This window comes from Ciona intestinalis, chromosome 3, assembly GCF_000224145.3.
Source record: "Ciona intestinalis chromosome 3, KH, whole genome shotgun sequence".
Taxonomy (NCBI): Eukaryota; Metazoa; Chordata; class Ascidiacea; order Phlebobranchia; family Cionidae; genus Ciona; species Ciona intestinalis.
Genome location: NC_020168.2, coordinates 4,374,768 through 4,402,080, shown reverse-complemented (window position 1 = coordinate 4,402,080; position 27,313 = coordinate 4,374,768). Strand labels below are relative to the sequence as shown.

The 27,313-nt window shown below is 33.7% G+C and overlaps 6 protein-coding genes across 7 annotated transcripts; 3 read left to right on the top strand and 3 right to left on the bottom strand.

Annotated features, from left to right (window-relative positions):
* Positions 1-2: 2 nt before the first annotated feature.
* LOC100182625 (post-GPI attachment to proteins factor 3) lies at positions 3-1,347 on the top strand. Its single transcript, XM_002125765.5, has 3 exons — positions 3-110; positions 179-282; positions 436-1,347. The coding sequence occupies exons 1-3, from the start codon at positions 15-17 to the stop codon at positions 1,202-1,204; spliced, it is 969 nt and encodes a 322-aa protein (XP_002125801.3). The 5' UTR covers positions 3-14; the 3' UTR covers positions 1,205-1,347.
* Positions 1,280-8,147, bottom strand: LOC100187389 (ERO1-like protein beta). The gene is made up of 14 exons (XM_002126011.3): positions 8,004-8,147; positions 7,524-7,643; positions 7,037-7,123; positions 6,374-6,489; positions 6,023-6,096; positions 5,540-5,660; positions 5,249-5,298; positions 4,977-5,033; positions 4,406-4,498; positions 3,685-3,827; positions 3,410-3,513; positions 2,956-3,106; positions 2,420-2,541; positions 1,280-1,987 (listed from the first exon to the last, which is right to left on the bottom strand). Exons 1-14 carry the CDS (start codon positions 8,100-8,102, stop codon positions 1,906-1,908), a joined length of 1,419 nt encoding a protein of 472 aa, XP_002126047.1. The 5' UTR covers positions 8,103-8,147; the 3' UTR covers positions 1,280-1,905.
* LOC100177934 (coiled-coil domain-containing protein 191) lies at positions 7,815-27,313 on the top strand. Of its 2 annotated transcripts, XM_002122160.5 has the most exons (20): positions 7,815-7,828; positions 18,361-18,363; positions 19,311-19,507; positions 19,736-19,876; positions 20,137-20,443; positions 20,779-20,898; positions 21,043-21,196; positions 21,371-21,437; positions 21,876-22,000; positions 22,499-22,605; positions 22,805-22,894; positions 23,151-23,256; positions 23,461-23,568; positions 23,690-23,877; positions 24,260-24,432; positions 24,668-24,899; positions 25,254-25,397; positions 25,715-25,842; positions 26,096-26,220; positions 26,768-27,313. In XM_002122160.5, exons 3-20 carry the CDS (start codon positions 19,353-19,355, stop codon positions 26,971-26,973), a joined length of 2,676 nt encoding a protein of 891 aa, XP_002122196.2. In that variant the 5' UTR covers positions 7,815-7,828; positions 18,361-18,363; positions 19,311-19,352; the 3' UTR covers positions 26,974-27,313. The 2 variants fall into 2 exon arrangements, with proteins under 2 accessions (XP_002122196.2, XP_026689584.1); XM_026833783.1 differs by lacking the exons at positions 7,815-7,828; positions 18,361-18,363 and having other exon boundaries at positions 19,286-19,507; positions 24,662-24,899.
* Positions 8,133-9,786, bottom strand: LOC100177162 (FGFR1 oncogene partner). The gene has a single exon (XM_002125896.4). The coding sequence runs from the start codon at positions 9,759-9,761 to the stop codon at positions 8,637-8,639; it is 1,125 nt and encodes a 374-aa protein (XP_002125932.1). The 5' UTR covers positions 9,762-9,786; the 3' UTR covers positions 8,133-8,636.
* Positions 12,517-15,953, bottom strand: socs7 (suppressor of cytokine signaling). Its single transcript, NM_001078498.1, is given in 4 exon segments — positions 12,517-13,164; positions 13,395-13,566; positions 14,256-14,360; positions 14,865-15,953. Coding segments are annotated over 4 exon segments (1,530 nt in total). The 5' UTR covers positions 15,928-15,953; the 3' UTR covers positions 12,517-12,974.
* LOC100182630 (intraflagellar transport protein 81 homolog) lies at positions 16,894-19,312 on the top strand. The gene has a single exon (XM_002126331.4). It carries the CDS (start codon positions 16,960-16,962, stop codon positions 18,997-18,999), a length of 2,040 nt encoding a protein of 679 aa, XP_002126367.1. The 5' UTR covers positions 16,894-16,959; the 3' UTR covers positions 19,000-19,312.

Genomic DNA, 27,313 nt, shown 5'->3' with positions numbered 1-27,313 from the left:
TACTATATATATATATGTATGCAATGATACGACTATTGTATGTAGTTTGCTGCTTTTTGATTTTACAAACTTCAAAGGCATCAGAAGGTGATAGATGCGTACAGTACCAGGTTAGCTGATAATTTAATTTAAATGGGGATGAAATGGAAGTTTTTGATTATAATGTATCTGTATTTAGGGATGCTTACAACCATGCCAGCATCAATGCAAAGATGGAATCTTTGATAAGAACCAAACCAGATACATGTTGTTGTTGGGATGGGATTGCAGAGAGGAATGCAAGTTAGTGTTGATTCATAATATGGTTGAATAAACTTGTATTATAGTGATATTTGGATCCTGACTTTTAAACAAATTTTCTTTCTGAATTTATGCCTGAATGTATCTGATGATTAAAATAGCTTTGATATTTTTTAACAAAAAGTAATTCCCCAGATACACTTGCATGTGGAAGACTGTAGAAGCTTATGAAGCTGCAAATGTCAGAGTTCCACAGTTTCATGGTAAATGGCCATTTGTAAGAATAATTGGTGTCCAGGAACCGGCGTCTGTTCTGTTTTCTATACTGAATGGAATATCCAACATATGGGCTTACAAACAATATTATTCAGCTGTTTCATCCAATGCACCATTGTACACAACCACCACAATCCATGCAATACTTGCTGCAAATGCATGGCTATGGTCCAGTGTTTTTCATGCAAGAGATTTTCCATGGACTGAAAAGTTAGATTACTTTTGTGCTACATCTTTGGTTTTATACTCATTCTATCTTTCTATTCATCGCTTATCATATGAGCTTCATGGACACAATGTGCATATTTTAAGGTGGATAGCTGGAAATTTGATTGGTGCCTTTTACCTTGGCCACATATCTTACTTAACCTTTCAAAGTTTTGATTACGGTTACAACATGAAAGCAAATGTAGCAGTTGGTCTCATGAACTCAATTACTTGGTTAAGTCTCTGCTTTCGAAAAAGAAAAAAACACCTACATGTTAAAAAGATGGCAGCTGCAATAATAATGACCAATCTATTTCTGATGTTTGAGCTTTCCGATTTCCCACCAGTATGGTGGACATTCGATGCACATTCTATATGGCACTTCTTAACTATTCCAATGCCATTGCTTGTGTATTCATTTTTAAAGGATGAAAGTTTAAAATTGCAAAAAGAGTATGAAACAAAACAAAAGTTTCCATGACCTACCTTTTTTACATTTTTACAAACACTGTAGTACTGTACTTGCTATAATTATGCAGATTTTTATAAACAAATATATTTTATTCAAGTTTTATTGTTACCATAACCAATGCAAATAAACATCAGTCTGCTGTGAGCAATCTACTAAGATGCTGTGCAAAACAAACACCAAACAACGCAAAAAAATATATCAAATTACCCTATACTGTTACAATAAAACTGGTTTTGAATCATCTTCACTTATAATATTCAATATTCTGCCACCTATCAAATTGAACTCAACAAATTTTAGGTAAATGAAAAATGTTCACTTACACTATTTTGCCACCAAACTTAAACAAATATTAGGTAAATTACGTCACTCAATCTTGGTAATGCAAAACAAAACAGTCAGTCTCTAGTTTTACAGAAAAAATCTTATATGACCACCATCTACTCCTCCGTAATCACCACCTAATACTGCATACCATAACCATTTACACTTAACTATACAGAGAGTTGTGTGGAACAAGGACAATTCATCGTTGTGAGGCAAGCAGCTACGTCAGAATATTGCGGATTCCACAAACATTGTATAAAAAATAAATAAACTTTAAAAACGGCTTCTGTACGTAACCTATTGCACAATTTGATAGCCAATGCTTTCCTATGTTCCCATAAAATTTTGACATCTATAAATAGAATAATTTAAAGGAGTTAGGATCACAATTCTTCTTTTCCGTTGTTTCTTGTATCTTTTATCATCGCCCGAAACATCTCCAGTGACTTTATACTTTCTGACAACCTGTGTGACACCATCGTTATACCTAGATATCAACACAAATTGGTCCAATGTTAAATTACCATGCAGTGTCTTGAATGTTTGTAAATACTTGATGCTCTCTGACAACCTGTCCATCATAATTGTAATTAAACTAAAGCTAACCTGTAATTCTGTCTTTGGTTAATTTACTGCATCTGGTATATGTAGTTAAGCTTGCAACTAAACTGGTTTAAGGCAGACTGTTGCTGTTAAAATCATATTCCCTATAATTTATTAACTTAAACTAGTTGTTGTTGTGCTGTCTGCTTAACTGTCTCTTGAAAAATTATCCAAATACACATGTCTGTACACCTGCAATTAGCATAACATTCCATATTACATAAACTATTGGCCCTTTTACTTAAAGTAAAACCAAAAGTGTCTCCCTGTGTAATACAAAAGCATTATTCATACCTTGCAAACGCATTGATCAATGACACAACTTCTTGTCTTATAAGTTGAAAGGGTGAATCACTTTTTCCATTCATTTCTTTGGCAGAGAACAAAACTTTCAGCGCTGTTCCTAATCCTTGCGTCTGGAGAATAATTTTAGGTAAAACTAGTTCATATATGGTGCTGTTACTACCAGACATAATTTAATGTTTAAAATTGAACTTCTTGTACTTTTTACTGAGAGCATTTTCAAGTATTAGTGGATCCATATTCATGTCAATATTCTATATAAGTGGTAGCTCTTGTTATAAACAATTAGGGATTACGGCTCATCTATCTTAAGAGCACAATGCTTAGCCATGTTAGGAAACCAATACTATTTTTCTAATCACCCACAAAGTAACATACACGGTAACTTGTAAGCTGGCACGAGGTGTTAAACCCGTATGATAACGACTGTCATTTTCTGGCCACGCGAGGATAAAGTAAGTTTCATTCATTCATTTTACATTACATGTTTAAAATGCAACAATTTCCTATTTATAGCAGTGTTGTACCTGTAGCTTTCCCCATAACCTGCACTTCTCACACGTCACACAGTCGATAATTCGAGTCACGTTTAAAAATCTTTGAACGAATTCACGTTTGAGACCTCGGGAATTCTTGTCTTGGAACATGACCCCCTCATCAAAGTGCATCGGGAATTTTCTGTTATAGATAGAAAAAATAGAAATTGAGTGGTTAATATTAAATAAAAGGCTTGTCAAATATATACAAAGAAACTTTGGAATATTGTTTTTACATGTAATCATTGAATAAAGGTGGTAATAATAAAACATGGCGTTTTAAACAGTGTTTTCTCTTGTGAGTAATAGAGAGCTAATGGAGTGTAAAAATTGTCAGAAGAAATGATGAAAGGTAAAAAATTGCATGTGGTAACCCATAAGTGTTTATAAGCTGCTTAAAACCAATGTTTAAATAACATTATAATATCATATAACTAGTTATTACTTGGTAAGATCAAGTAGTTGTGTGAGCATTTCTTTGGTTTTCACATCTTCTTTATCTCGGCCAGTAAAAAGGACGACATTACCACGATTGAAATATTCAGCAGCCTGAAAATCACATTAATTTTTTTAACACCTAAAAAATATTGAAAAAAATGTATATTTTTAACAAAAATACACAAATTTGTACTGTTTTTTTTACTGCATTTAATGATAAAATACTATATTAACAAACTTAAATTAAACAACATTATTTGACCACCCACATTATAAACTTACTTTGGATAATGCTCTCAATTCAAGCAGGTAAATAAAATAAAGGTTCTTCAGCCTTGCTGTTCCCTCTCCCTTAGTAACATCTTTGTCAAACCTTCTTTGAAACTCAGCTAAGTTAGCTTCCCATCTCCGTTCACCCCAGCCATCTATTTGTATATGGATGATTACAACATGAAGGTACCAATATTTGTTATGGAGTTAAAATATTGTTGTTCAATAAAGAGTTGTATGAATAACTGTTGTTTTTAATTGGAAGGACACAGAAATAAAACATGACTGTAGTTTTTCATTGGATATGTGTATAACTGGTGTTTTTAATGAAAAAATGCGAAATAACTGCCTTTTTATTGGGACACTGTAAAATAATTGTTGTTTTTAATTGAATGATATGAAATAACTGTTGTTATTAAAATGATAATGTGAAATAACTATGGTTTCTGTTTGGTATGTGATGTCTGTTGTGTTTCCTCTTTTTTTAATTGCATCAATTTCAAACAAATTTTCTTTCAATTAAACTTCAATTATTCTATTTAATTTGAGTTAAAGCTTAAGTTTAAATTTGTAAAGAATATGTAAGGTCTATTTTTCTTTTTAAAGCAATATCAAGCACTTTCAAGGAACTATAAAACTTGACATACAACTTTAATATTTGTTATCTTAGTGGTTGGATTGGAATGTTGGAACATGTTGCCCTTTCAAGTTTCAAAACACATAACAATATTACCTTCAAACAGATATTTTGCAGACAAGTGCGTGTTGATACTGGTGTGAAGTCCCGATATAACGCGATAAAAAACTCGCTTTTCAAGGCACATTCCTATTGTAATAAACATAAATGTTATCCAGCAGCTGCTTGTCCACACACACATGACACAGATGGTAAACATGGTCTACGTGATGTGAAGCATGGGATATTGATCTAAGCTTGTTAAGTGATGTAGAGAAGTACTGTTCACAGAATACTTTGTAATAATTCATTAACATTTACAGTTAAGACCCAACACCAGTGTACTATTAGTCTAAAGGAAACTCTACATACTGGTACAAGTATGCCTAAATGGTTCTAGTAGCTAAAAAATAAAATCATTAATAAATCTCTTTTTGTCAGACTGTACTTACAGAATGCTATATATATTAAACTACATCTATATCAGGGGCGTGCAATGTGTTTTATGTACTAAAACTAGTATATAGTTTTTGTTAAAAGCAGGTGTGGCACCAATTATTTTATTTATTCTTCTTATATTAGTTGCACACCCTACCCCTGATCTACATTATATAAAGTTATAAACTACCTTGAAGATCGGAATGCGAAAACTTTAGACGTTTTCCATCATTTTCTTCAGCTGTGGCTGTATGAAGAAACCATCACCATAAGAATAACAACCACTAACTACCACCACCACCACTACTAATGATAAATGACAAGACAACTACTAAAATAAAAACTAAAACATTGTGATACCAAAATAATAATGTTAAAAAGAGTTATTCTAATGTATATTCTAATGTCATTTAACACACTGTTAGTAACATTATACAAACATATGTTGTCTATGTATTTTACCTTGAGGAATTCGTTTGAATGGATTCACATTCTGAGACATTGTTTCAGGTCTGGTAATACAAAACATAATATAAATATTGAAAGTTTGTTATTAAATATCAAGGAGGAGTGTCATTTTTGGTAATTTTACTGTTTTGCGTTAAAATTGTCCTATATACATAACCTTACAGCTTTGAAAATGCTCTGTAAACAGCATAATATTAATATCCGGGATGTCAAAAATTGTGAAGCATAAAACACTACATGGTCCCTTCAAACGTATATGAATTAAAGACCATTAGATAAACATACATAAAGCAATTCTCCTCATAGATAGCTCTCCATATTCTCCAAGCCATTGGTCCTTTATATCCTGTGTATCTTTCAGGGTTGGCAATCAAGTCAATGTATTGTAACTCAATGGAACTTTCGTCTAAAAAAAGAGTTTCTTATATTTTGACGATGCAAGTTTTTACACAACTTGTGGCATTGCAATGACTGATTAACTACTTTTATTTTGTCTCTTGGAATACAGTAAGGAAGGTCAGAATATTATACAAAAGCAAATACATTAAGTAATAGTAAAATGATATTATTTAAAACATCCATATGGATAAAAAGATACAAAATTATTTATTGTGTGACTTTAACCTTATAAACAATAACGTAATAAACCATATAAAACAACAGTAAAGTAAATCGCATATTATTACATAATTTAATCGCATATTTCATATTTCACTTGAACATTACATATGTAAATAAATTAAACACAGAAAATCTGCTATAACCTACCATCGATATCACAGAATTGGTGAACTGTATCATCATGTTTATCCCATCTATCCAGGAAATCTATTGTGACATTGCTGTGTGGAAAAATAACATTGATTGTTATTTGTGTAAACACAAGAGTGCTGCTTATTCATTTGTTTGTATATTCTATTCACAACACTAAAATTTTATTAAAGCAGAGACCTTGGACTATAGTTGCAAGTTTGCAACTGCAGATGTTGAGACATGACTTACTTTCATGTCTTATTCCTAAAATAGAACACTTCAAATCAGATTAAGATAAATTGATGTTACAGATAGCTCCTAATTGGATGAAAGTGTTCTGAAAGTCAATAATGAACCCATTCCCACCTTAGTGTTCCATTAATATCACTGATAGATTTCTTTGGTTTGTTACATTCCACGTCCTCAGTATCAGGTGTATGTTTGTTAAAGTTTCCATTTCTTAATCCAACAGGCAAATCCTCCTACCAGAAAAAAGATTTTATGCATCATGTTAACTGCCAATTGTACAATATCTTTTAAAAATTGACAATAACTTTGGTTTAATTTGGGGCAAAATACTGCATATCCACAGAATAATACCTTATTCCAAATTCAATGCGTTTGAAACATTTAAAAGAAACAAATTTAAGAATTGAATAATTTTCTAGACATGTTTAGCTGTCATATCTTATTTATAACAATAGCACCAACAACAATGTACTGTCGGAAACTGTTTGCTTGGTAACTAATAATGTTCTATTGTACATATGAATAGTCTCATAAGCCCCACCTATCACATGTAAACTGTAACACATATACAAAAAGTAAATATTTTATGACAATGTAGTCTATAACTAGCAATCTAGTTTTAGATACAATACAACTGTTTGTGACAGATAGTAACAAAACTTATTCTATTCTTCGTTGCTAAGGTCCTATAGCGCGGAAAGCTGTAGAATCCACGATGCCAGACAATTCGTTACATATTTAAGCCATTAATATATAAATAAAATAAAAGCCTATTCCTACCTCAGAGCATGGCTTGACACCACATGATTCACTTTCACAGAAACCAATATCACCATCAAAGTAATTGCATGGCTTGAACATGTTCACCTGGTAGACACAAGGTATAATATGATTAAATTGATTGAGGTGGGTATAAATTATCATTAGTATAATTTTACTGAGATATGCTACTGTAACCAATTTAATACAAACTAAAATTTTGATCAACTGTGTTTTGTGTTTAGGCTAACAGTCCAATATTATGTAAAACCAGTTCAGTCAATGTCATTTTCAATCATTTTATCAGCTGTTGACTCCTCACTCTTTTATAAATGTAATAACTAAAAAAAACATTATAATTCTGATGAATAGCGTTGTTTGTTTTGGATGTGTTGTCAATTTTTTAAGTGGCTTTTTCCTGCTCCAAATAGTATTAAAGTACAACAAAAGATTGCTTTGTTACAAAAATTTCATGAAAGAAAGTTTATACACATACAGTTAAACTCACTTTATAATACCGGAAGAAATCTCTCTTCACAAGTTGCGATACCAGCGGGAAAACTTGTTCATTGTTAAATTTCTCCAATGTTTCAATATCACAGAAGCAATCATCGATTTGACCACTTAACTACAAGTGATACAAGGTTCAGTTAAGTATGAAATATTAAAGTCAGTTAAAATTATGATAAGGGTTCTTAAAGTACCAGAACATAACATATCTAATATGTTTTTGAGGTGATGGGTTTTTGTAAAGTAGTTTTAATTAAATTTATTATATAGAAAAGATTGGGATTTATTTATTTCTATTTGAATGTATGATGTAGGAAACACAGACAAGAATCACAGCCAAGACTTTTAAAACTTGCAGCTGCAAATAAAATAAAACCACCAGAATAATAAGTACTTAAGTTAAACTTATGCATAAAATGTGCATATGTATATAAGATAGACTATACCCAATGCGAATGTAACAGCATGCACACCCTACCTGACAAAAACATTTTTCCTCACAGTTGGTTTGAAGTAAAGTAACGAAGATCAATAGAAATGTTGCATATAATGAGATGTGGAAGCCTGTATTAGCCATTACCTATCACACATACCTTACTTTTAAAAACTAAAAACAAAATAAACAAGAAATTTACAGTAGCAGCTAACACGCAGTAAAATACACTATCACTAATGAGAACCAAAAATACTCCGTAAAAAATTAAAAATGTAACATTGAACTACAATCTATGTTTTGAATTTTGTGATGAACTATTACAATACGAAATGAAGAAAATGTGAATGGTTTAATTACTCAGTTTTTAACAATACTCCAATCTTTACTTTGGTTTTACTAAAAAGTATTTTTATTTTAAATTATCAATGATAAACTACACGACTATCAGTATAACATCAGCAAATGAGAATAGCCTATTGAGGTTAAATTATTAAAATTTTCTAACTAACAATACATTATCCCTTATCCACTCATGTATGCAGGAATGAGTTATTAGCTGATGTACAACCAGAGCCAGCAGTTTGTGTGGCCATCTGACATTACATTGAGCAACTTCGTCCATTTTGATCTTTTCCCATACCAAGTAAAAGAAACAAAGGAATCAAATCCCAGTTTTCATGCTGACTTTATATCTTCCATGTAATCAGCAGAGTGGATCTGGTCCTGCATGGAGTGATCTTCAGTCAACTCAGCTAATGAACTATGGTTGCTACTCATGAAGCTATCCACTGCTATGTCCTCGGATATGCTGGCATGACTTGTCGTGAAATCGTCTTCATAATCATCGCTTTGTTTCTCAAAATTCGTCTTGGTTGGCGACTTTCCTCTCCAGCCAAAGGAATGATCAGATTTTGACAAGCTAGTGTCCACCTCAGATTTGGATTTTTTGCTCGACTCTGATAAACTTTGCAATTTTTGCGGTGGTTTTGTGTAGATATCATCATCAAAGAACTGGCCGTAACTTGAATCAAGGTCAAAGGATTTCTGGCTCGGTTTAAGGTAGTCAGAGTCTATTGGCTCAGGAGTTAATTTACCCCCACCAGACCTTATGCCAACTGCTTGTTTTATAAAATCTTTCTCGTCTTTGACTGTGGTGTCACCGGTGTTTGGAGTTGCAACAACACTGTGACAAGCTGTAAAGAACTTGGTGTATATCCTTAAAAACTCAGCACAAGACACCTTTGCTCCTGCTGCAACTTCACTTTGGAAGAAACTCTTTAGGACGGCTGAGGGAAAGTTGGGTAAGAGAGATGTTAAAGCTTTAGTGGCACTGAATGTTGAAATGCTGTCTGTCATTGACATGGCTTGTCGTGAAAATTCCTCTTTAGCTAAGTTCAACTGGAGCTCGCTTGGGGAGTTGTTTCGTGAGTTCTGTACAAGGCTACTTAACACTGGTGAGCAGTCATTAGGTTGGTGCAAAGTCCTTTGTAATTCCTCAGTTGAGAACGAGGTGTTTGTGGAATTTGTTTCGGGTCCCAGCACAGAACTTGTGTAATCTAAATTAAAATGTTCAAGAAAATCTTTCACAACATTTAGGCAAATTTTTCCATCTTCAGTTGCCAGAAAATTTTGCAGTTTTGTGTTAGCTAGTCCTGATTTATATTTGTTCTGCTCAGAGGAATCTAAAGCAAGAAAAACGCTAGCTCGGAGCTCAGCTTTTATTTTCCCAAGAACTCCATTTTTGTCCAGTGTTTGAACCAACAAATCCCTAAGCTCAGTATCATCGTCAGCTGCAGACATTCTATTACTCCTAAAACAATCACCTTCAGAAAAAAATACAAAAAAATGAACTTTTAAATTATTGGCAGCTTAGGCACAAATAAGAAAAGAAAGTAATGCTAATGCATGGTGAAATGGAAAGCCATAGCAATATATAATAACCATTAACTATACAGGTTGTTACAGTAGCATGTAGCTTGCTTTACATTTGAGGTAGTAAATACACATAGTAAGAAAACACAGTTGAACTGATTTTTATTAGAAAGAAATTTGAATATGTTATTGTCAAGCATTGGTATATATATAGCCTATAAGTTTATATTACATTTCTGAAACATGGTCTTCTACTGAGTTTCCAGGAAGGTGACTTGTATCGTCAAGATCAAGCTGCATTGAACCAAACTGTATCCCTTTTTCTGTGATTAATTTAGTAAGTTTTACAGGAAGTGGGTGTTTGGAAATTACAAGTAATTTTAGAAGAGGTTGACTCAAAGATGTGAAAGTTTCAAGCAACATTTCAAACCATGGTCTCATATAGTTGACTGGAGGGAGAAGGAAGGTACACAACAATGTGTTGAAGGCCAGAACTTCTGTTGCACATTACAGCTTTTAGAATATCCACTTGCAACAACGCAGGAGGAACGTGCACTTCGTTAAACTCAAAACTTGGTTGCCCAAGCACATACACAGTTGCTGGATTTAAAGTCTGAATAAAAGATTGCTGCCAAAGTGATAATGGTTGCGAGATTTCTCCATCAGCGTGAGCAAATAATAAACTTTGTAGATGTAATATACCAAGGAAACTTTTCTCAGGTTGAGCAGCACAAGGGTTATCATACACGAACCCTAAAGGAGATAAGTTTTCTTGCCACCGGCAGTTAACAAATGATAAGAAATCAAAAGTGGCACCTGTGTTGTTGTACATGGTCACGATTCCTTTCATTATTTTATGCAAGCAGAATGAATAAAAAGTAAAATTAGAAAAAACTAGAACACGAAGTTGGGTGACTGGATTGCAAAGTAATTTGACAATCTCATCCACAAACTTTTGCTCTGTACTCAGTTTGTGCATAGGTCCAAGACCTAGCAGGTAGATTTTAAGTTTTTTTAAATATCTTAACTCACACTGAAACAATTCCTTGGCACTTGTAATTGGAAATCCATTGTCATTTATTTCCAACACAACTTCAGAAACTGCAACACGCTCAGAAACTTCCTGGGCATCTGATGAAGTTTGGGAAACAGAGCTTGATTTGGGACCGCAGTCATCACCATTATCTTCCACAAAACCGCTGTAAACATCCACATCTTCTTCCTCCTCTTTTTCATCACTTTTAGCTAAAACATCATTTCCACCAATCGCTGCTTCCCAAATATCAACATTTTGTAACTCATTTAAATTTTTGAGACTGTCTTTTGATGTTGATAAAAAATATTCTGATGAAATTTTTCCAGCACAAAGTTCCCATGTTAATTTAAATTGTGTTGTAAAAAATGCGTTACAGAACACAACTCTTTTTACACACTTTATCCAAAGAAGAGTATATAGAGTGGTGTAAAATGATTTAAAAGTAGTATTTTCTCTGTTCAGAGTCACATTTAGCATAAGATCCAACTGTACCAAATGTTTTGGCATTGCTTCAATTATCTGTGGTTCATTTAAAAGCATTCGAGCGTGTTTTGGATAAAAATGGAAACAACTGATTTGTTTGGTCAATTGTACCAGCCATTCCATAAGAGGAATGTTTGGATAATTGTCATCAAGTGCAACATGAAGTGGAAACATTGGCATTGATCGAGTAAGTTTTGAAGTAATATAATACGCTTTATCCAAGGCTTCTTGAAATAAACTGTTAATTAAAACTTGCTTTTCATTGGTTTGTTCTTCTCCAGTTTTAAATGAGGGTGGTAGAAATGGATCTTTGTAATATAACAACCGTTTTCGAAAAGCGCAGTTTTTAATTTTACACTGATAAACGACTTTCTTCCAAAAATTGTTGAAAATGGAGTGATTTTCGTACAATTTTTCAACATCCATTACTCTGTTGATGAGCATACAACTTAATATTGCATTCACAACTTTAAGAGACAAATCCATGTTGCTTAAAATGAAGACAATATCTTCTACCGCGTATACTTTAGAAACGCATCTTCCGCAAAAGTCCGAAAGAGACGGAACGACCGACGTTAACGGCAACATTGTAACGTAAAGGTACAATTTATCTATAAATTCAACTCATGCCGTTAATTTTGAACACTAACTCACTGACTGTAGCATAAGTCAAGCTATTACCAGCGCTTCATATCTCAAGGCTTGGCGGTTGTGAACGGTGATTTGCCCTCGTCATCCTTCACTGCACACACCGACAGTTGGTAGAATTTCAACATTTTCTGCAGGGCACCATTTTCACGCGATTGAATACATGCGATGTTTAAATTTAACAACTCCTTCACTATAATAATTAATTTCTAACCATATTTTAACAAATTTTAACAATTTTTTTTTACCGATTTTCAGAAAATGTAGCACTAAACTTACAGATTAGTTAAATGCAAACCAGCACATTCCCACCAAAATCCTTAACATATGTTACCTTTCAGTCAATGAAGATCTTCTATGCTGCTGGAAGTTATAAATATCAGCCCACGACAATTTCTGGCTACCAACAATATCAAGGGAACCAGTAATTAATAGGAAATGAAACATAAGGCTAATCAAGAAGATTTTCAAACTCTACTGCTTGTTTCGAGCAAGCCATATAAATTGCAAGAAGAATAATTCCTGGTTCATTTTAAAACTTCCAGATTAGGAATATAAATATTGCACACAACACAGCTAAATACAAAAGAAATTAATAAAAATATTAAAACGTTTCCCAATTTAGGCATAATAAATTGCCAGGCAGAACAGTGGAATAAAAATGTGCAACCCCAAGCACCTCATATGCTCATAGCAATATTATGTTGGATATGTTGTGAATTCAATAATGTCTCGGGTTGAATTTGACACCATATAACACTTCTTTCAGTGAAATAGAGAAACACAAACTTTTACCATTCACAGCATACAACATGCTGCATATCTATAGTCTATAAAAGAAAACAAAAGTAGCTTTGCAACTATGCAGAGCAGAAACACGAAATACGAGATTAAAATGTAAAACAGTTGGACTATACTTTTATAAGAATGCACATAAGTTACAAAGTTAGTTAACTACTGTGGTTATTTATGTTTCATGATAGCAATGCACATTGTAAATCTTCTGTTGCATCGAAATATGGTGAATTGAGAAGATATTCCTTCAGATCGTGTGGTATAGGTAAGTTTGTGATTGAATCATAAGGAACAGAGTCTCTGATGGTGAATCGGACATAGTATTTCAATGACTTGACACAAGTGAAACGAGAAATTGGGGTGAGAAGTCTAAAAATAAATAAAACAGAAAATTAGTGTAAACTGTTACATACAATAAAATATTATAACAGTTTATTGCCTATTTCCGTGATAAATACTAAAAACAATCTTAAATTAAAATTCGTTTTATAGGCCTGCCAATTTTTAAAATGAACAGTTTGGGAGATTGTGCAGTGATTTCATATGTGATAATTCGCTGTCTAATTAGTTTAACAATTTTTGGTATTTTATTTATTTACCTGATCTGCACTGGTGGTACGCCCATGTTTCGTGTCTTAATGAAATAAATAAAAGTACCCGACCGAGAATGCTTCATGGCAAGCTTTATAAAAGTTACAATATTTGGATGTCTCACACAGTTAGCTGCACCTCTGCTTACACCTCTATCGGGGTCGTACAGCTGGAACTTACCTGAAAATCATTGGACATTCAACAAAAAAACAATACCACACTACAACAGTGGTGTTAATAATAATAACCAGGAATTACTAATATTTTCCACGAACAATGTTAACTTGTAGACGTAATCTAATCAAACATTAATTTACTTACGCCCATCCAAACATAAACACTGAGCTAAAAAACCAAGACTTAAACCTAAATAAGTCAGAATTTATGTTAAATACAAAATAGTTTATAATTGTTCTGCAGCATGGCACAATGGTTAGAGACAGAGCACTTGTATCATTTAGGAATACTGGCTTTCAATGCTTTAACCTGCTACCATTACTATAAACGTATATGTACTTGGGCCAAACAGAGACATATAATGGGTCATCCAAACTGTTAGCTATTCAAAACACATTTTATTAAACTTAATTGAATTCTTGCTTAAATGGCATTGACTACCACAAAACATATTGTTGTTAAGTAACATGTGCATGATCAAATGCAATATTTTAGTACAATGAGTCATTCCTCCCACTGTATCTAAACAGAAGATCTCTGTTGCAATAAACATGTTTTTTGTCATATGTGTGGAATTTTCGTTTAGGGAGTTTTACAGCTTTAAATTTTTTAAGAAAATTCTACCTACTGCTATCTATATATTAACATTTAAAAAACTTTAGAAAATATAAATATATAGTTTTAACTTTTACCTTCAGTGTGTTCAACCCTGACATGGTGTATTGATAGTTCCACTGAACGTATTGTTAAAGTTAATATGTGCAAAGGATCTTGGCTGTCACGAACCAAGAACACACCTGTGAAAGTAAAGAAAACAGCTTTAATTTCAAGTGTATAGATATATTATATAACTTTTATGTAGGCGTTTAAGTTAGATTGTTTAATAAAACATTGTTGCTGTTTTTATTAGTTTTATACATTTAAAATCAGTCCTAATTTTTTTTCTTTATTTGTAAGTATTAGGTCAATAAAGATGAATAAATGTAACTTGCTCTTTCCTCATTTAGCCGGAAAACTACAGTCATTATAATATGGGTGTTCTGTTTCATACACCTCATTCCAGCTAACCATGTATGTATCTTTGTGGGTGTGTCTTTTTTGTATGGCTGACAATTTGGACAACCTATTAGTGAATGGTGACCATTGGGTTGGAGCAATAGCTAAGTGTTTTGTTCAAGGACACATACGCCAACAGGCCACAATAGTAGCAGCTACTACCCTTGAACCCATAACCCGTGGTTAGAGGAAGGTCTGCTAACCACTGTGTTACGGCACCGAAATGTAACATGAACTATATTTACCTTCTTCACCAGGTCTTTGTGCTAACATTGATTCAGCATCCTCCCATGACATGTTTCCCCAATACCATCCACACTGTTTCAAAGCTTTTAAACTGTCCACAAACTCCTGCCTTCTTTGTTTATGCACATCCAATGTTAAAGGTGTGTTCTTGATCAATGGGGTTTCTAACTGGGTGGAAGAAGTTTCTGTAGTCAAATTCTGAGTTGTGTTGGTTGTTGTATCAGATATTGTCCAGTATGGATGAGTTTCTGTTCCTGGAATTGTAATACTAATAGCTTCTTCTTGCAAACCTGCTTCATCACTTTCACTCAAATTAAAGTCCATACTTTTTCTAATGTTTTCAAAGTATTCCTCATTAAGTTGTTTCCTCTTCATTGCAGCATTTGCATTAACAACTTTAGGAGGAAGTTTTGGGGGAAGCTTGCTGTTAAAACCAGAGCGAAGATAATGTGGTTTTGGTGGAATAGGAGGTGAAGAGATTATTTTAACTTTGTGATTGTTTGATGGGGTACCATCAGATATGTCATTTCGATCCGGTAACTCAATTGTATGATAAACATGGCGTCTCGGGCGCACTTTAAATTTCGGTTGTTCCAGTAAAAGCATGTCATTAAAATTATTATTTTGTGCTGGTATTGAATCATGACAAAAAAAGTTACTGCCTATTTCTGGGTCAGATTCCAATCGACTTGTAGTGCAAGGGTGAAAACCAGAATGATCAATTGCAGATTCTGTATGATTCTTAATATCGTTTGTGCTGATTTTCAAATTAAAGTTTAGTAGAGCATCGTTTTCTTTAGCCGCTTGAACAACACTTTTCGTAGGAAATGAAACAGAGACGATAGGATTTACATCTATTTCTCCATATACATTTTCATCACTGTTACAAGAAACACCATTGTAATTTCTTTCATTTGCTCTACGCACATTCATTCTTGGAACACGAAGTTCAGATTCATGTTCGCTGTTCTTTTTTTCCTCTGAAGCTTTTCCATATCTTCTTGTGTGTTGAAATTCTTTTCTTCGTGCCCCTGGACCAGCAGAGGTGGCAAACTGGTTCATTTTAACTACATTGAACCGAACTTAATTGTAATCTAATACCATTTGTTGCATTAACCTTGTTTTTGGAAACGTCAAGGTAAAACAGATTTCAAAGAATACTTCTTTTTTTGTATACACTATGCACACATAATAAACTATACAAAATGATCATACCTCTCATGTTATGAAATATATACTGAATACTGATATCTTTCTGACTTACTTCGTTCTTCATTTCAAACTTTGTAATAAGCAATGTTTCCTAATTAATTAGTTGTGCATTTCGTACGGATGGCTCGGCAGTCAGTAACCTCTTTTGTTCCGCGATTTCGACAACAATACTTCTTAGGTTTGTATCTTTTAAAAGCGATAGGGGTGAGGGGGTTGATTGTAAAATGTGAAAACCTTCTGTAGATAAATTTGTGGTATAATTTATCGCGATCGTACAACTTGCAACACTATCTACGCCTATCATAGGTTATAAGCTTTTATTACGAAGAACTGTCGCTGAAAGCGACATATGCTGACCCCTAATTAATTTACAACCGCTTGAATTAGGCATGATGCTACAAAAGTAAAGCATACCAAATTTACGTCTGTGTAAAGTCTTGGAAGTTAAAATAAACATTGGATTTATTGTTTAAAATAGCTTAGACCCGCATATCTATAGAATTAAATGCCTAGTACGACCTGTTTGTGTTTATGACCTAAGTTTCAGTATATTATTATTGTGGACTGTGGAGTAGGTCATAGACCGTCATAATCTGCATCAGAAATAATTCAGCCTTTAAAGTTAAATTAATGTTCATTTACTCAAAGCTATTACTTTTAAAGTATTTGGACAACTTTAAACAGGAATTTATGCATATATTATTAAACATGGTTTATTGATTCGTTTTAAACAACAGTTGGCAAACAGGATATAAGGTGTAATATGCCAACTATTTCTTTATATTTATAACTTGTTTGGTTTCCCTTTTTATGTTTTATTAAAACACCTATGTGTTTGCAGAAATTCATACTATAACAGTGGTGGATTTCTAAAATCCCATAATGACTGAAGAAGCCAAGCTTATCGTGGAGCTTTTAAACAAAGAACCATTCAAAAAGAATGTGAACTTGATATCGTTTCATTCGTATGGTCCTGAACAACTGTTGCAGCTGCTAAACGATGTATTGGCAACTATTGACCCTTCACAATCAGGAGATATTAGAGATGAAGCTTCAGATGCACGGACACAGCGCACTCTTGGCTGCTTGAAAAATTTAAAGTACACCCCACCACCCAATGCTGATGTTTCAAGCTTTCGACAAGGGATTGTGCTTGGAGATAAACCTGTCATTAACCCCATTCTTGTGTATTTGCTGACCAATTTGGACGTGTTAAAAACAAGAGCGTATCTGGCAAAGTATTTGGTAAAACTTGGAGTTCCAGATGAACTGCTGCACGATTCCTCGGATTTTGCGATGCAGGAATCATGGACAAAGTATTGCGAGCTCCAGGAACATTTTCATCAGATGCACAGGGAGCTCACGGACTTGAAAAAACAGAGTCATGGGACTTCAGAGGTGAAGACGGACATTAAGACGATGGAGGAAGAAAAAGAGAATCTTATGAGGAAAGTGGAGAGAGTTAGGAAGAAGGCTGAAGGTACTCCGGACTTTGCTGATAGCTTGCAGATCGCTCAAAGGATGAGGAAAGAAAAGGAGCGAGGAGAGGACATCCAGAAGAAGATTCAGCAGCAGAGGAGGTTGATGCAGTCAGCGGAGCAAACTTTGCAGAGGAAGAAGCAGCAGGTGTATGAGATGAAGCAGGGAGGAGCAAATTCATCTCCTGAGTCATTGATTTCACGGATGCAGGAAGATAATCGATTGAATGAGTACCTAGTGTCTGAGAAGCTGCCAAAAGAAATTGAAACTTTAAAGAAAAATGTTAGTGATCTGCAAAGAGTTGCTATGGAACCAGCAATCTCACAGCAAGATTTGCATCGAATTGAAGATGAAATAGAAGATGCTACATCAAAGATTAACAGACTTGTTGAGAAAAAGATGGTGCATGGCAATCCTGCAAAAGACAAGCTTGCTCTGTTTAGGCAACAGGCGTCTATATTGTCGCACAAGAAGGAAACTCTTGCTGAAACAGTGCAGAGTAAGAGGGAAGAGGTTGATCAATTGGAAAATGAGCTGAGACAGAAGAGAGCGACACTTCAGGAGCTTGGCGGGGAAGTGTTAAAGGGAGACGATTACAAGAAGTTTATCATTGGACTTCGTACAAAGAGTAATCAATATAAGAGCAACAGAGCTGAGCTGGCAGAGTTAAGATCTGAAATGGGAGTTTTGGTACGAACTGAAACTATTCTACAAAAACTGAATGATCAGTCACAAAGGAAGTTAAACGTGTTGGAAAATAAAAGAGGAGTGTCGGGCTTCCGTGATACACAGGATGAGTTGGAGAAGGTATCAGCCATGAAGAGTGACTTTGATGAGGCAAAACATCGAACTTTAGATGATATGTCGGACATGGTGCATCAACTCAATTCTGTGATACAAGATAAGAAGAATCTGCTTGCACCTGTTATTAAAGAGCTGCGACCAATGCGTCAAAGGTGCCAGGAAATAATGACAGAGTATAATGAAAAGAAGTCCCATTATGACAGTGTTGCCGCTGGTTTGGAATCAAATCGTTCACAGCTGGAACATGCTGTGGCAGCACTGAGAGAGGAATGCATGAACCATGATAGTAGGTTTCATTACATACAGAGCATGAACAAAATCCTGCAGGGGAAAATCGATCGCGCTAATAATGAAATGAAGGTGTACACAAGCGGTGACAAGAAAAAGGGATTTCGTGAAATTTATTCAAAGAAAATACAAGAGCAGGAGAACCTGGCTAAAAGTTTGAGGGAAAAACAGAAGAATGTTAGGGAGAACCATAACAGTGATAAGCAGCAGATGGAGATGTGGAAAGATCTAGAAGCGTTGCTTGAATGCAAGATGGGGATATTACAACGACAACATACAGAATTAAGGCAAATAAAGAATCCTGGATTCACAATGAGTCGAGAACCAAGTCAGGATAGGATGGTGCTGTAATTTATTATAATGCTGAACAAACTATGGTGAATTTAAAATATAATTAAAGTTTACCTGAAAGTTTGTTTCACATATTCTTGTCTGTCTGTTTAAATTGTAATATTATGTAATTTTTCATCAGACTATTGTAATTTTGTGGTTCTCTATTTTTCTAAAAGTACGTCTGTACATTTTGTAAAACAAATTTTTCTATTGTGTATCTGTAGTTTGTAAATGAGGCCAAAAACCTTGATATGGTCCTATTATTGTTGTTGATTGTGCTGTTTACATGTAGCAAATATTATTTCTGTACATTTATTTTCGTTCTTTAGAAGACCATAGTAACATGTTAATTCTGTAAAATAATTTTAAAAATGTACACTTGGAAAAGATGGACAAAAACTAGAGGAGGCAAAGATGAAAGAGGATCAAATCCCACGGAGGTCAATAACCGTTTGTTTACTGGGAGGACAGGAAGGGATTTTATCTTCAAGGAGGAAGGAACAAATAACGCACCACCTGAGAGCAAGTAAATAATATTTTTGTGGGAACTATAGGTTGAATATATCAGACTTTTATTTAGTTGGTTATGTTTATATGATTATTTGTGTGCTTGAGTTGTGGGTACACTAACTTCAAAAATTAGAAAATGTTAAAAAAGTTGGAGTGATAGGTAACATTACACAGTACAAACACTAATGATAATCACAAGTCCTTATTTACATAATTATTTTCTTACTTCATTAACCTTTCCCAGCATGGATTATTTACTTGCGAGAGTCCAAAACGTTCACATAGCCGATGAAGCTCGTAATGAGGCAGAAACGCTCATCAACGATTGGTTGAATGATCATATTATTAAAGAACTCACAGGGGAGGAAGAAGAAAATGAAAATCTGTAAGTTGGCTTTCTTCTGTAGCTGAAGGCCTACTATAGTTGACTTGGATCCTATGGAACAGCATGCCAGAATACCTGGGTATTTGGCCGGATTTGGTTCATTATCCCAAAAGAGTTTAATTTTTGTGTTGAAGTTTTACTTCATAAACCAAGGTTTACCTATTTACGAGTTTTACCTAAAAAAGTTTTGGTCCAATCACAAAACTACATTAAACTTTCTTTTATATATATAAAAAACTTTCTTTTTGGTGTTATTACAGACCTCCGTCTATAGCCCCACAAGCTACACCTACCGTATCTGCACCCTCATGGTACCATGATACCGACACTTTTCTTCAGCAATACCTAACCAAGCAAGGCTGTGGCTCCAAACCCACAGACAATGAAAATGAGATTGATGTTTATTCTGTGGATGAAGCTACTGCAGTAAACTCAGTTTTAAATCATTTGATGCAAAAACCATTGGATAATTCTAAGATAGCAAAGGACTTAGACTTGAAAGGAAAAAGAGAGAAAATGAAAAAGGCAAAAGATCCAGTATTGACAATGGAAATGAGACACAAACAGGTTTTGTTTAACTTTTTTTCTTTATTTGTTGATTAGAACTAAGTAGTATAAAACTGAGGAATTGTATCTATGGTAGCTTATAAAGATAAACTATGTGTTATGGCACATTTGTAGGACATGAAATATACTGATGCGTGTAGTGAAGCTTTTAGTTACTAGCATTAAATTTGTTTTTATTGAGGGTTTTATAAAAGATTAAAATATGAATTTAAAAAAAAGTGATTATAAACACGACCAGTGAATCGACCTGTGCCATTACTCGAAAAAGTTTGAGAATTTCCGTAAAATGGAAACTTTAAAGTTTGTTTCATCTTAAAAGTAAAACTTCTTACAAGGTAAGAGAGGCTCGGCAAAGAAGAGAAGAGGAATTAAAGAAACGTCGTGAAGTGATAAAGCAGAAAAAAGAATCTGAGAGAATGGCCGAACAAGTTGTTAAACAAGAAGAGAAAAGAAAGGTAATTTTTTTTCTCAACTTCAATTTGATCTGAAATTCAGTATTTATATTATGGTATTTGTTAGTGAAAATCTAGGTGTTTATTAACTTGTGACATTATAGTTTATGATAATTAATAATGACATCATAATGGTTCTTCTTTTAGCTGCAAGCAGCGAAGATAGAAGAGGAAGCTATTCAAAGGGAAATGGCCAAGATCAGGAGAGAAATGTTGGAGAAGAAGAAGAGAGAAGCAAAGGAGCTCGCTGCCAGACTTAATGTGGTCAACATCCACCTTCCAGATGCAAAGGAGGACATGGGTATGTTGGTTAGGGAGTCCGATTTATTTAAAAATGTGTGCGAGGACTAGCTTTTTTACCCAAAAACTCATTTTTCCACTGCACTACTGTTTGTGAGAATTTTGAAATTGTTCTTATATGGTGATCATTTCTGAAGGTTTGGTTTAGCTTCAATTTAAATTAAATCTATTTTAGTTGAAGAAAACAAGAAAGAGGAAAATCATGGCCATCAGCAACTTGCACCTTCTACTAATTTAAACAAGTAAGATACAGTTAAATATTTAGTTTCCGTTCACAGTTTTGGGTATCTATTCTATTTTTCGGGTATCTTTTTTTCTGGTCTGTGAAAGAGCTGATTAGCGCGCCTGCCTGTAACCCAGAAATAATAGGTTCAAAGCTCTTACCATAGTGGGCGTATGTCGGCTACCATAGTGGGCGTATGTGTCCTTGGACAAGACACTTAATGGAAATTGCCCTCACTATGGGTTGTCTAAAATATACCTTATACATATAAAAAAATAATAAACCCCCTTCCTCCCCAAAAAAATTGGTGTTATAACGACTGTTGTTTTATTGCAGCCACGCAAGGATAAAGCCAGTTACATTTATTTAACATGCAAATTCAGTCAGATTTATTCAGTAGCCCATTGAATATTTAACTGTTGGCTGTGGTTTGTAACCAGGAGAATCATTTTCGCAGAAATTCCCGTTTAGAAGAAATAGAAACAAGGATTAGAAAGATGGAAGAAATTAGATGTAGAAGAATATTGAAACAAACTTTCTCATCTTGGTTTATACTTGTGTTGAAACAACAAGCTGCATTAGGTAGGTGCAAATGTTCAATTATTTTTAATGATATATATATTTTTTTTATGGTTTGGATTTATAAAACTTCCATCTAATGTGGTGTTAAACTTTAATTGCTATTGTGGATGTAAGATTAGTTGATAATAATTTTTAATGATTTTATGAAACTTTCTTTCCAATTTCTTTTTATTTTATTATTCAAACTAAACAACACATCAAAAAATCTAATTTTAGTTTTAAAATCAAAACTATAAGTTAGCTCTATTAATACGTTTAATACAAAAAGTTTCTATTTCCTAGCCTCCCTAAAACTACATAAAGATCCATTTAGGTATGTGGACTCCAGTTTAAAAACATAAGCTGTATTGATATGTTAAGAAAGTTTTGGTCATAGGCTGTATTCAGTTAGGAGATGTTTCTCTTTCAAACTTCTTTGCTTTTTAAGCAATCTGGCATGACACGAGACTGTTTAGGTAGTTGTTCAGAATTTCAGGTTTACGTAAATTTAATGTACAGGAAAAGCGAAAGCTATGAGTGATTGGAATTGTTTGCTGCGAACATGGACAGCATGGAGAAGATATACTTTGCAACAAGTGGTTCAACGTGATACAACTCAACAACAGGTGCTTTATATATTTCAGCAATGATGTATAATGTTATGTACATACTTTATACAATATGAAATATGCAATAGATTGAACATACGTATTTTTTGAACACAAATGCAAAATAAATCAGTTATAAAATGTAACATGTTTGTTTGATATACTTAAAAAGATTGATTGAAATACAAGTTTTACAATTTGTTTTATTTTTCTACAGATCTACCGGCAGCAGTTGAAAGTGAAAGAAACTAGAGTAACGAAAAGTCGCCGGGTTAAAATTCTACACAAAGCTTTTAATGCTTGGAAGGTGAGATTCTATGAACAACATCACGAATAAATGGCAGGGTATTTATATTTGCTTGACCACAATTTTTGGTGGTTATACAAGATTTCCAATTTATACACCTCAGACCCACTTTTTCCAAAGTATGCATTTTTTGTTTAGGTGATAATTTGAACAATCCATTAATGGTCACTTGGTTGGAGCAAATAACTCCCTAAAATACATAATGCAATTTTTGTACGAAATGATTTAAGTTAGATTTATTAACAAATTTCTGCAGAAATTTGTAAAAATGGAGCAATATAATAAAGAACTACTTGAGCAGCAAGAAGCAACCAAAGCAAAGATGAAGGCATTGCTTGATAATGTGGCCGCAAAAACTAAAGGTACGAAAAAACAGTGTTGCCATTTTATTTTTGATTAAATTGTAAGATTGCGCAGCACTGAGAATTGAACAACAGGCTGTCTGGAACATTATGGCCAATTTGTTAATTTAAAACAAAAAATTTAAAAACAAATTTAAAACAAATATGTAGCAGTACAACTATGCACCAATTAAGTTAATTGGAAATTTCCCTTTCTTTATTTAGAGCAAGAAACTGTTGTTGTTTCACTGGATGACACTGAAAATTACTGTGGATCAGATATTTCTAAAACTAAAGTAAATCCACCGCAGAAACTTAAAACACCAAACTCAGGTGAGTATTATATTCCAAAATATTATTTTAATTTTTGTAGAGAATTTGTTAAAAACACTGTTGTTTGTTTTGTTAAAACTGTTTTATAATTCTTTTCTTCCAACAATGTCCATTATTCCAGGTTCACGCAACACAAAGAAACCAAATCACAAACCCATTCATGCGTGGCAAGTGAATAAAAATCATGTGAAAAATCTCACAGTTGATGAAATTCAAAGTATTGGTGATGCCCCTAGTAACCACGGTAACCGGAAAGTGAAATCATCGCAACCAAACAACTTTACTCACAGATACAAGTTCCAAAAACAGGTATGTTGTAATAAAGGATTATGTGATAATTACAATGATTGGTATTGGTAAAGGACAAAGAACAGCAACTAAAGATTAAAGTATATCACTGCCATAGTTGCACTGGTATTTGTTAGGAGGATAATGTAACTATTTTACTTTTCAAATGGCTTTGATTTTTAATACAAATACCTGTAGGGCGTTGACTAGATAACAATTTGATAAACAAATTAAAAAAATTATGATATCTTGGCGTATGCCAGCCAATGCATCGGTCTTTTCCTAGGATCACAAAACAAACAGTTTTACACTCTTAATTCATCTGGTAGCAAAAAAACAAATTTAAAATTTTTTGAACATACTACAGTACATAACATCCAGTTGTATCAAGTCTATTCTACAGGTTATTAATGAGCAAACGAATCTAATCAACGAACAGAAACAACTAATTGATCAACTAACTCAACAACAACGACAAGTTAATGTTGCGTTGGAACGACAAGTGAAGGAAAGATTTGAAAATGTTGAAAATGAAACAAAATCTTCACCGAGTGACCAAATCAGGAACACTCAAAGGTGTGATTGTACTTACTGTATGAAGTTAAAGGGTTAATGTGTACTTACTGTATAAAGGTTACGGACTGCTGTAATAAGTATGTATATTTACAACAGTTCTATTACAGTAGTGTACAGTGAGTTTGCTATTTTCAATAAATAGCATTTTTGTTAAAAAATTTTCAGGAAAAAGGTTTGTTTTTACACAGCTAAATTGAATTTGATGGACAATAGTTTTTGTCTTTTTAATTAACAGACCACCGCGAAGTTTGGTTCCGGTAAAGCGTCCAAAATCTGTAATTGCAATGGAGGAGAGAGCTGCAGAACGTGCGAGAAGAAGGCAAGAACTAGAAGAGAAGAGGAAAGAAGAAGAGAGAGCAAAAGTTGAGCACCTGAAAAAGGAGGAAAATGAGAGACAACTAAAAGAAGAGGAGGAAAAAAGAGAAAAAGTTCAAATGTTGAGGGAGCTTAAAAAGTTAAAAGAACAAGTAAGTTCTTATACGTATATTGTCTGCTGTTTTTTTTTACATTTTGTCTTTGTTAAAAAAAAGCATAAAATTATAATACCTATTCTATACCCCTGTTTTCACCATTGTATAGCCATTTTAGAGTACTACATATTTTTTATAGGTTTCACGTACTAAATACTATTAATTACCCATATAACATGAGCATCTATTAGACAACCACTGTTAATTTACTTTTGTTAAATTTAAGGCAATTTTAGAATATTACATATATTTATAACTTTAATGTACTATGTACTGTTAATTACCCATACAACATGAGCATCTATTAGATAACAATGGTCAATTTACTTTTGTTAAACTCCTTTGATGCAGAAAGAGAAAGAGAAGCAGGATTGGATCATCCGGATGCGGGAGCTAAAAAGGATAGCAGAAGATCATTATCGGAGGACCTTAATGAAGAAGTTGGGGATTAATCCATGGAAGAAGTTGATGGAAATTGGAAAGAAAAAGATGGAGGTTTTATGTTGATCTTTATACTGCCTATCTGCGTGTTTTATTTAATTTTTAAGTGTTACGATAACTGGTGGGGGGGAGGTGGTACAACACCAGTTTGCTACTGCATAGTCTAAACAGCTGGTTGCAGGCTTTTTTTCCCCAAAATTAACATTATTCAGTTGTCACCATGCAAATTGTCAGTTTATCCAAAATAATACCAGGGGTCGCACATTGTGTGTGGGGGTTTGATAAACTTTGTGCAGAACCAAAAGTCGCCAAATAAACCCCCTAATTGCTTTGATAATAATACAAGATTTACATTGTCTTTCATCAATTAGGTGGCAGTATATCACCACTGTTGCCAAGCAACCAGAGTGGCATTCCATATATGGAAAACAAATGTGAAAGAAAAACGAACGGAAAGAGAAAATAAAGCAGATTTGTTGTATAATGTTTTGCTTAAAAGGTAAAGTTTTACACCTAATATTTGTCAATGTTTAGTTTTTTTCTTGTAAATGTTTTTTTGTATTGTCAATTTGTTTAATAACATAACTTTATTGATTTCACCAAAAAAGTTCAAAAATAATATGCCAAACTTTCTAAATTGACAGTTGCTATAACATTATGGATTTCCTATGCATTTTTAAGGCATATAATTTCTAAATTTGATAAATTAACAGAACAAACCTAACAATTTTTTTGCTGTGGGTGTCTTTCAGGAAAAGTCTTTCTAGTTGGAGAAAATATGGTGAACGTCTTGTTATATTGGAACAAAAAGCTGACATACATTATAATAATGTTGTTAAAGTGAAGTATATAAGATTATGGGAACAATATGTCACAGGTAAACATGGTTAGGTTTTTTAGGTTTTATTTACCAAAAGTTCTATTTACCTATATATATTGTTTTATGCTTAGTCCCGCGCTGTGGCAAAGTGGTTAGCGCTCCTGCCTGTAACTAATAGGTAATGGGTCCAAGGCTCGTCAATACTACCATTGTGGGCGCATATGTTCTTAAGCAAGACACTTAACGGCAATTGTTCCAACCCAGTGGTCACTATTGGGTTGTCCAAATTATCAGTCATATATAAAAAAGGAAAAATTCCCCCCCCCCTCCCCCTAAAAATAATGACACACAAAGTAACATATATGGTAACTCGTAAGCTGGCACAAGCTGTATCAACACCCGTGTTATAAGATCTGTCGTTTTTCAGCCACGCGAGGATAAAGTAAGTTACATTTATTCATTCATGCTTGGTAGCAACAGTAGTAAGGTATTTTGTTTTAAACCTAATTTTTGCTATAACATATAAACTTAATTTATTTTAAACTTAAATTTTGCTAGAATAACTTACCTTTCCACTTGTTTAATACACATTATTACATCACAGATGAAAGATTGTCACTTTTCACCAAAGAAGAATCAGCGGTCACACATGACCGACTTCGCCTTTTACGATCAGCTTTTAAATCGCTCAAGCATCACCGACAGCTCGTTAAAAGAGACGAACAACGGCGCCACCGTGTGGCAGATATGAGACGCAAGGTTGCTCAATTATTGCCAGACTTTTGCCCCGAGTCATCTTTAACGACGTAGCAAAAAAACACCATCCAGGGAAGAAATGTCTTAATTGTGATTAAGTTAAATTATGTGTTGGTTGTTTAAACACTTATTGAAAATATTAAGCTGTTTTATCTGGTAATGTTACATTCGACAGCTACTGTTTAATTCTTTTAAATAGCTATGCGTTTTATTATTATTAATACTTATTCTTTTTCTTATGTATGGTATATTAGTGTCAGTACCAATGATAGCATAAAAGTTTCCATTTTTTCAAAGTAGATATACACTATGCTGTACACTTCTTGATATTTTTTCTTCCTGCTTTGCTGCTTGTATTAACATTTCAACTTAGCAGTAAATATTTCACATTGTA

What these genes read in the sequence shown, in the direction of transcription:
- LOC100182625 (XM_002125765.5), top strand. Translation starts at nt 15, where the DNA reads ATGTATGCAATGATACGACTATTGTATGTAGTTTGCTGCTTTTTGATT. An exon ending in ATAGATGCGTACAGTACCAG is followed by an intron (nt 111 to 178) that starts GTTAGCTGATAA and finishes ATCTGTATTTAG; the next exon opens with GGATGCTTACAACCATGCCA. An exon ending in GATTGCAGAGAGGAATGCAA is followed by an intron (nt 283 to 435) that starts GTTAGTGTTGAT and finishes GTAATTCCCCAG; the next exon opens with ATACACTTGCATGTGGAAGA.
- LOC100187389 (XM_002126011.3), bottom strand. Translation starts at nt 8,102, where the DNA reads ATGGCTAATACAGGCTTCCACATCTCATTATATGCAACATTTCTATTG. An exon ending in GTGTCAAGCCATGCTCTGAG is followed by an intron (nt 6,490 to 7,036) that starts GTAGGAATAGGC and finishes TTTTTCTGGTAG; the next exon opens with GAGGATTTGCCTGTTGGATT. An exon ending in CCAATTCTGTGATATCGATG is followed by an intron (nt 5,661 to 6,022) that starts GTAGGTTATAGC and finishes CTCTTTTTTTAG; the next exon opens with ACGAAAGTTCCATTGAGTTA.
- LOC100177162 (XM_002125896.4), bottom strand. Translation starts at nt 9,761, where the DNA reads ATGTCTGCAGCTGACGATGATACTGAGCTTAGGGATTTGTTGGTTCAA.
- LOC100182630 (XM_002126331.4), top strand. Translation starts at nt 16,960, where the DNA reads ATGACTGAAGAAGCCAAGCTTATCGTGGAGCTTTTAAACAAAGAACCA.
- LOC100177934 (XM_026833783.1), top strand. Translation starts at nt 19,353, where the DNA reads ATGTACACTTGGAAAAGATGGACAAAAACTAGAGGAGGCAAAGATGAA. An exon ending in AGATGCAAAGGAGGACATGG is followed by an intron (nt 21,197 to 21,370) that starts GTATGTTGGTTA and finishes AATCTATTTTAG; the next exon opens with TTGAAGAAAACAAGAAAGAG. An exon ending in ACTTAAAACACCAAACTCAG is followed by an intron (nt 23,569 to 23,689) that starts GTGAGTATTATA and finishes CCATTATTCCAG; the next exon opens with GTTCACGCAACACAAAGAAA.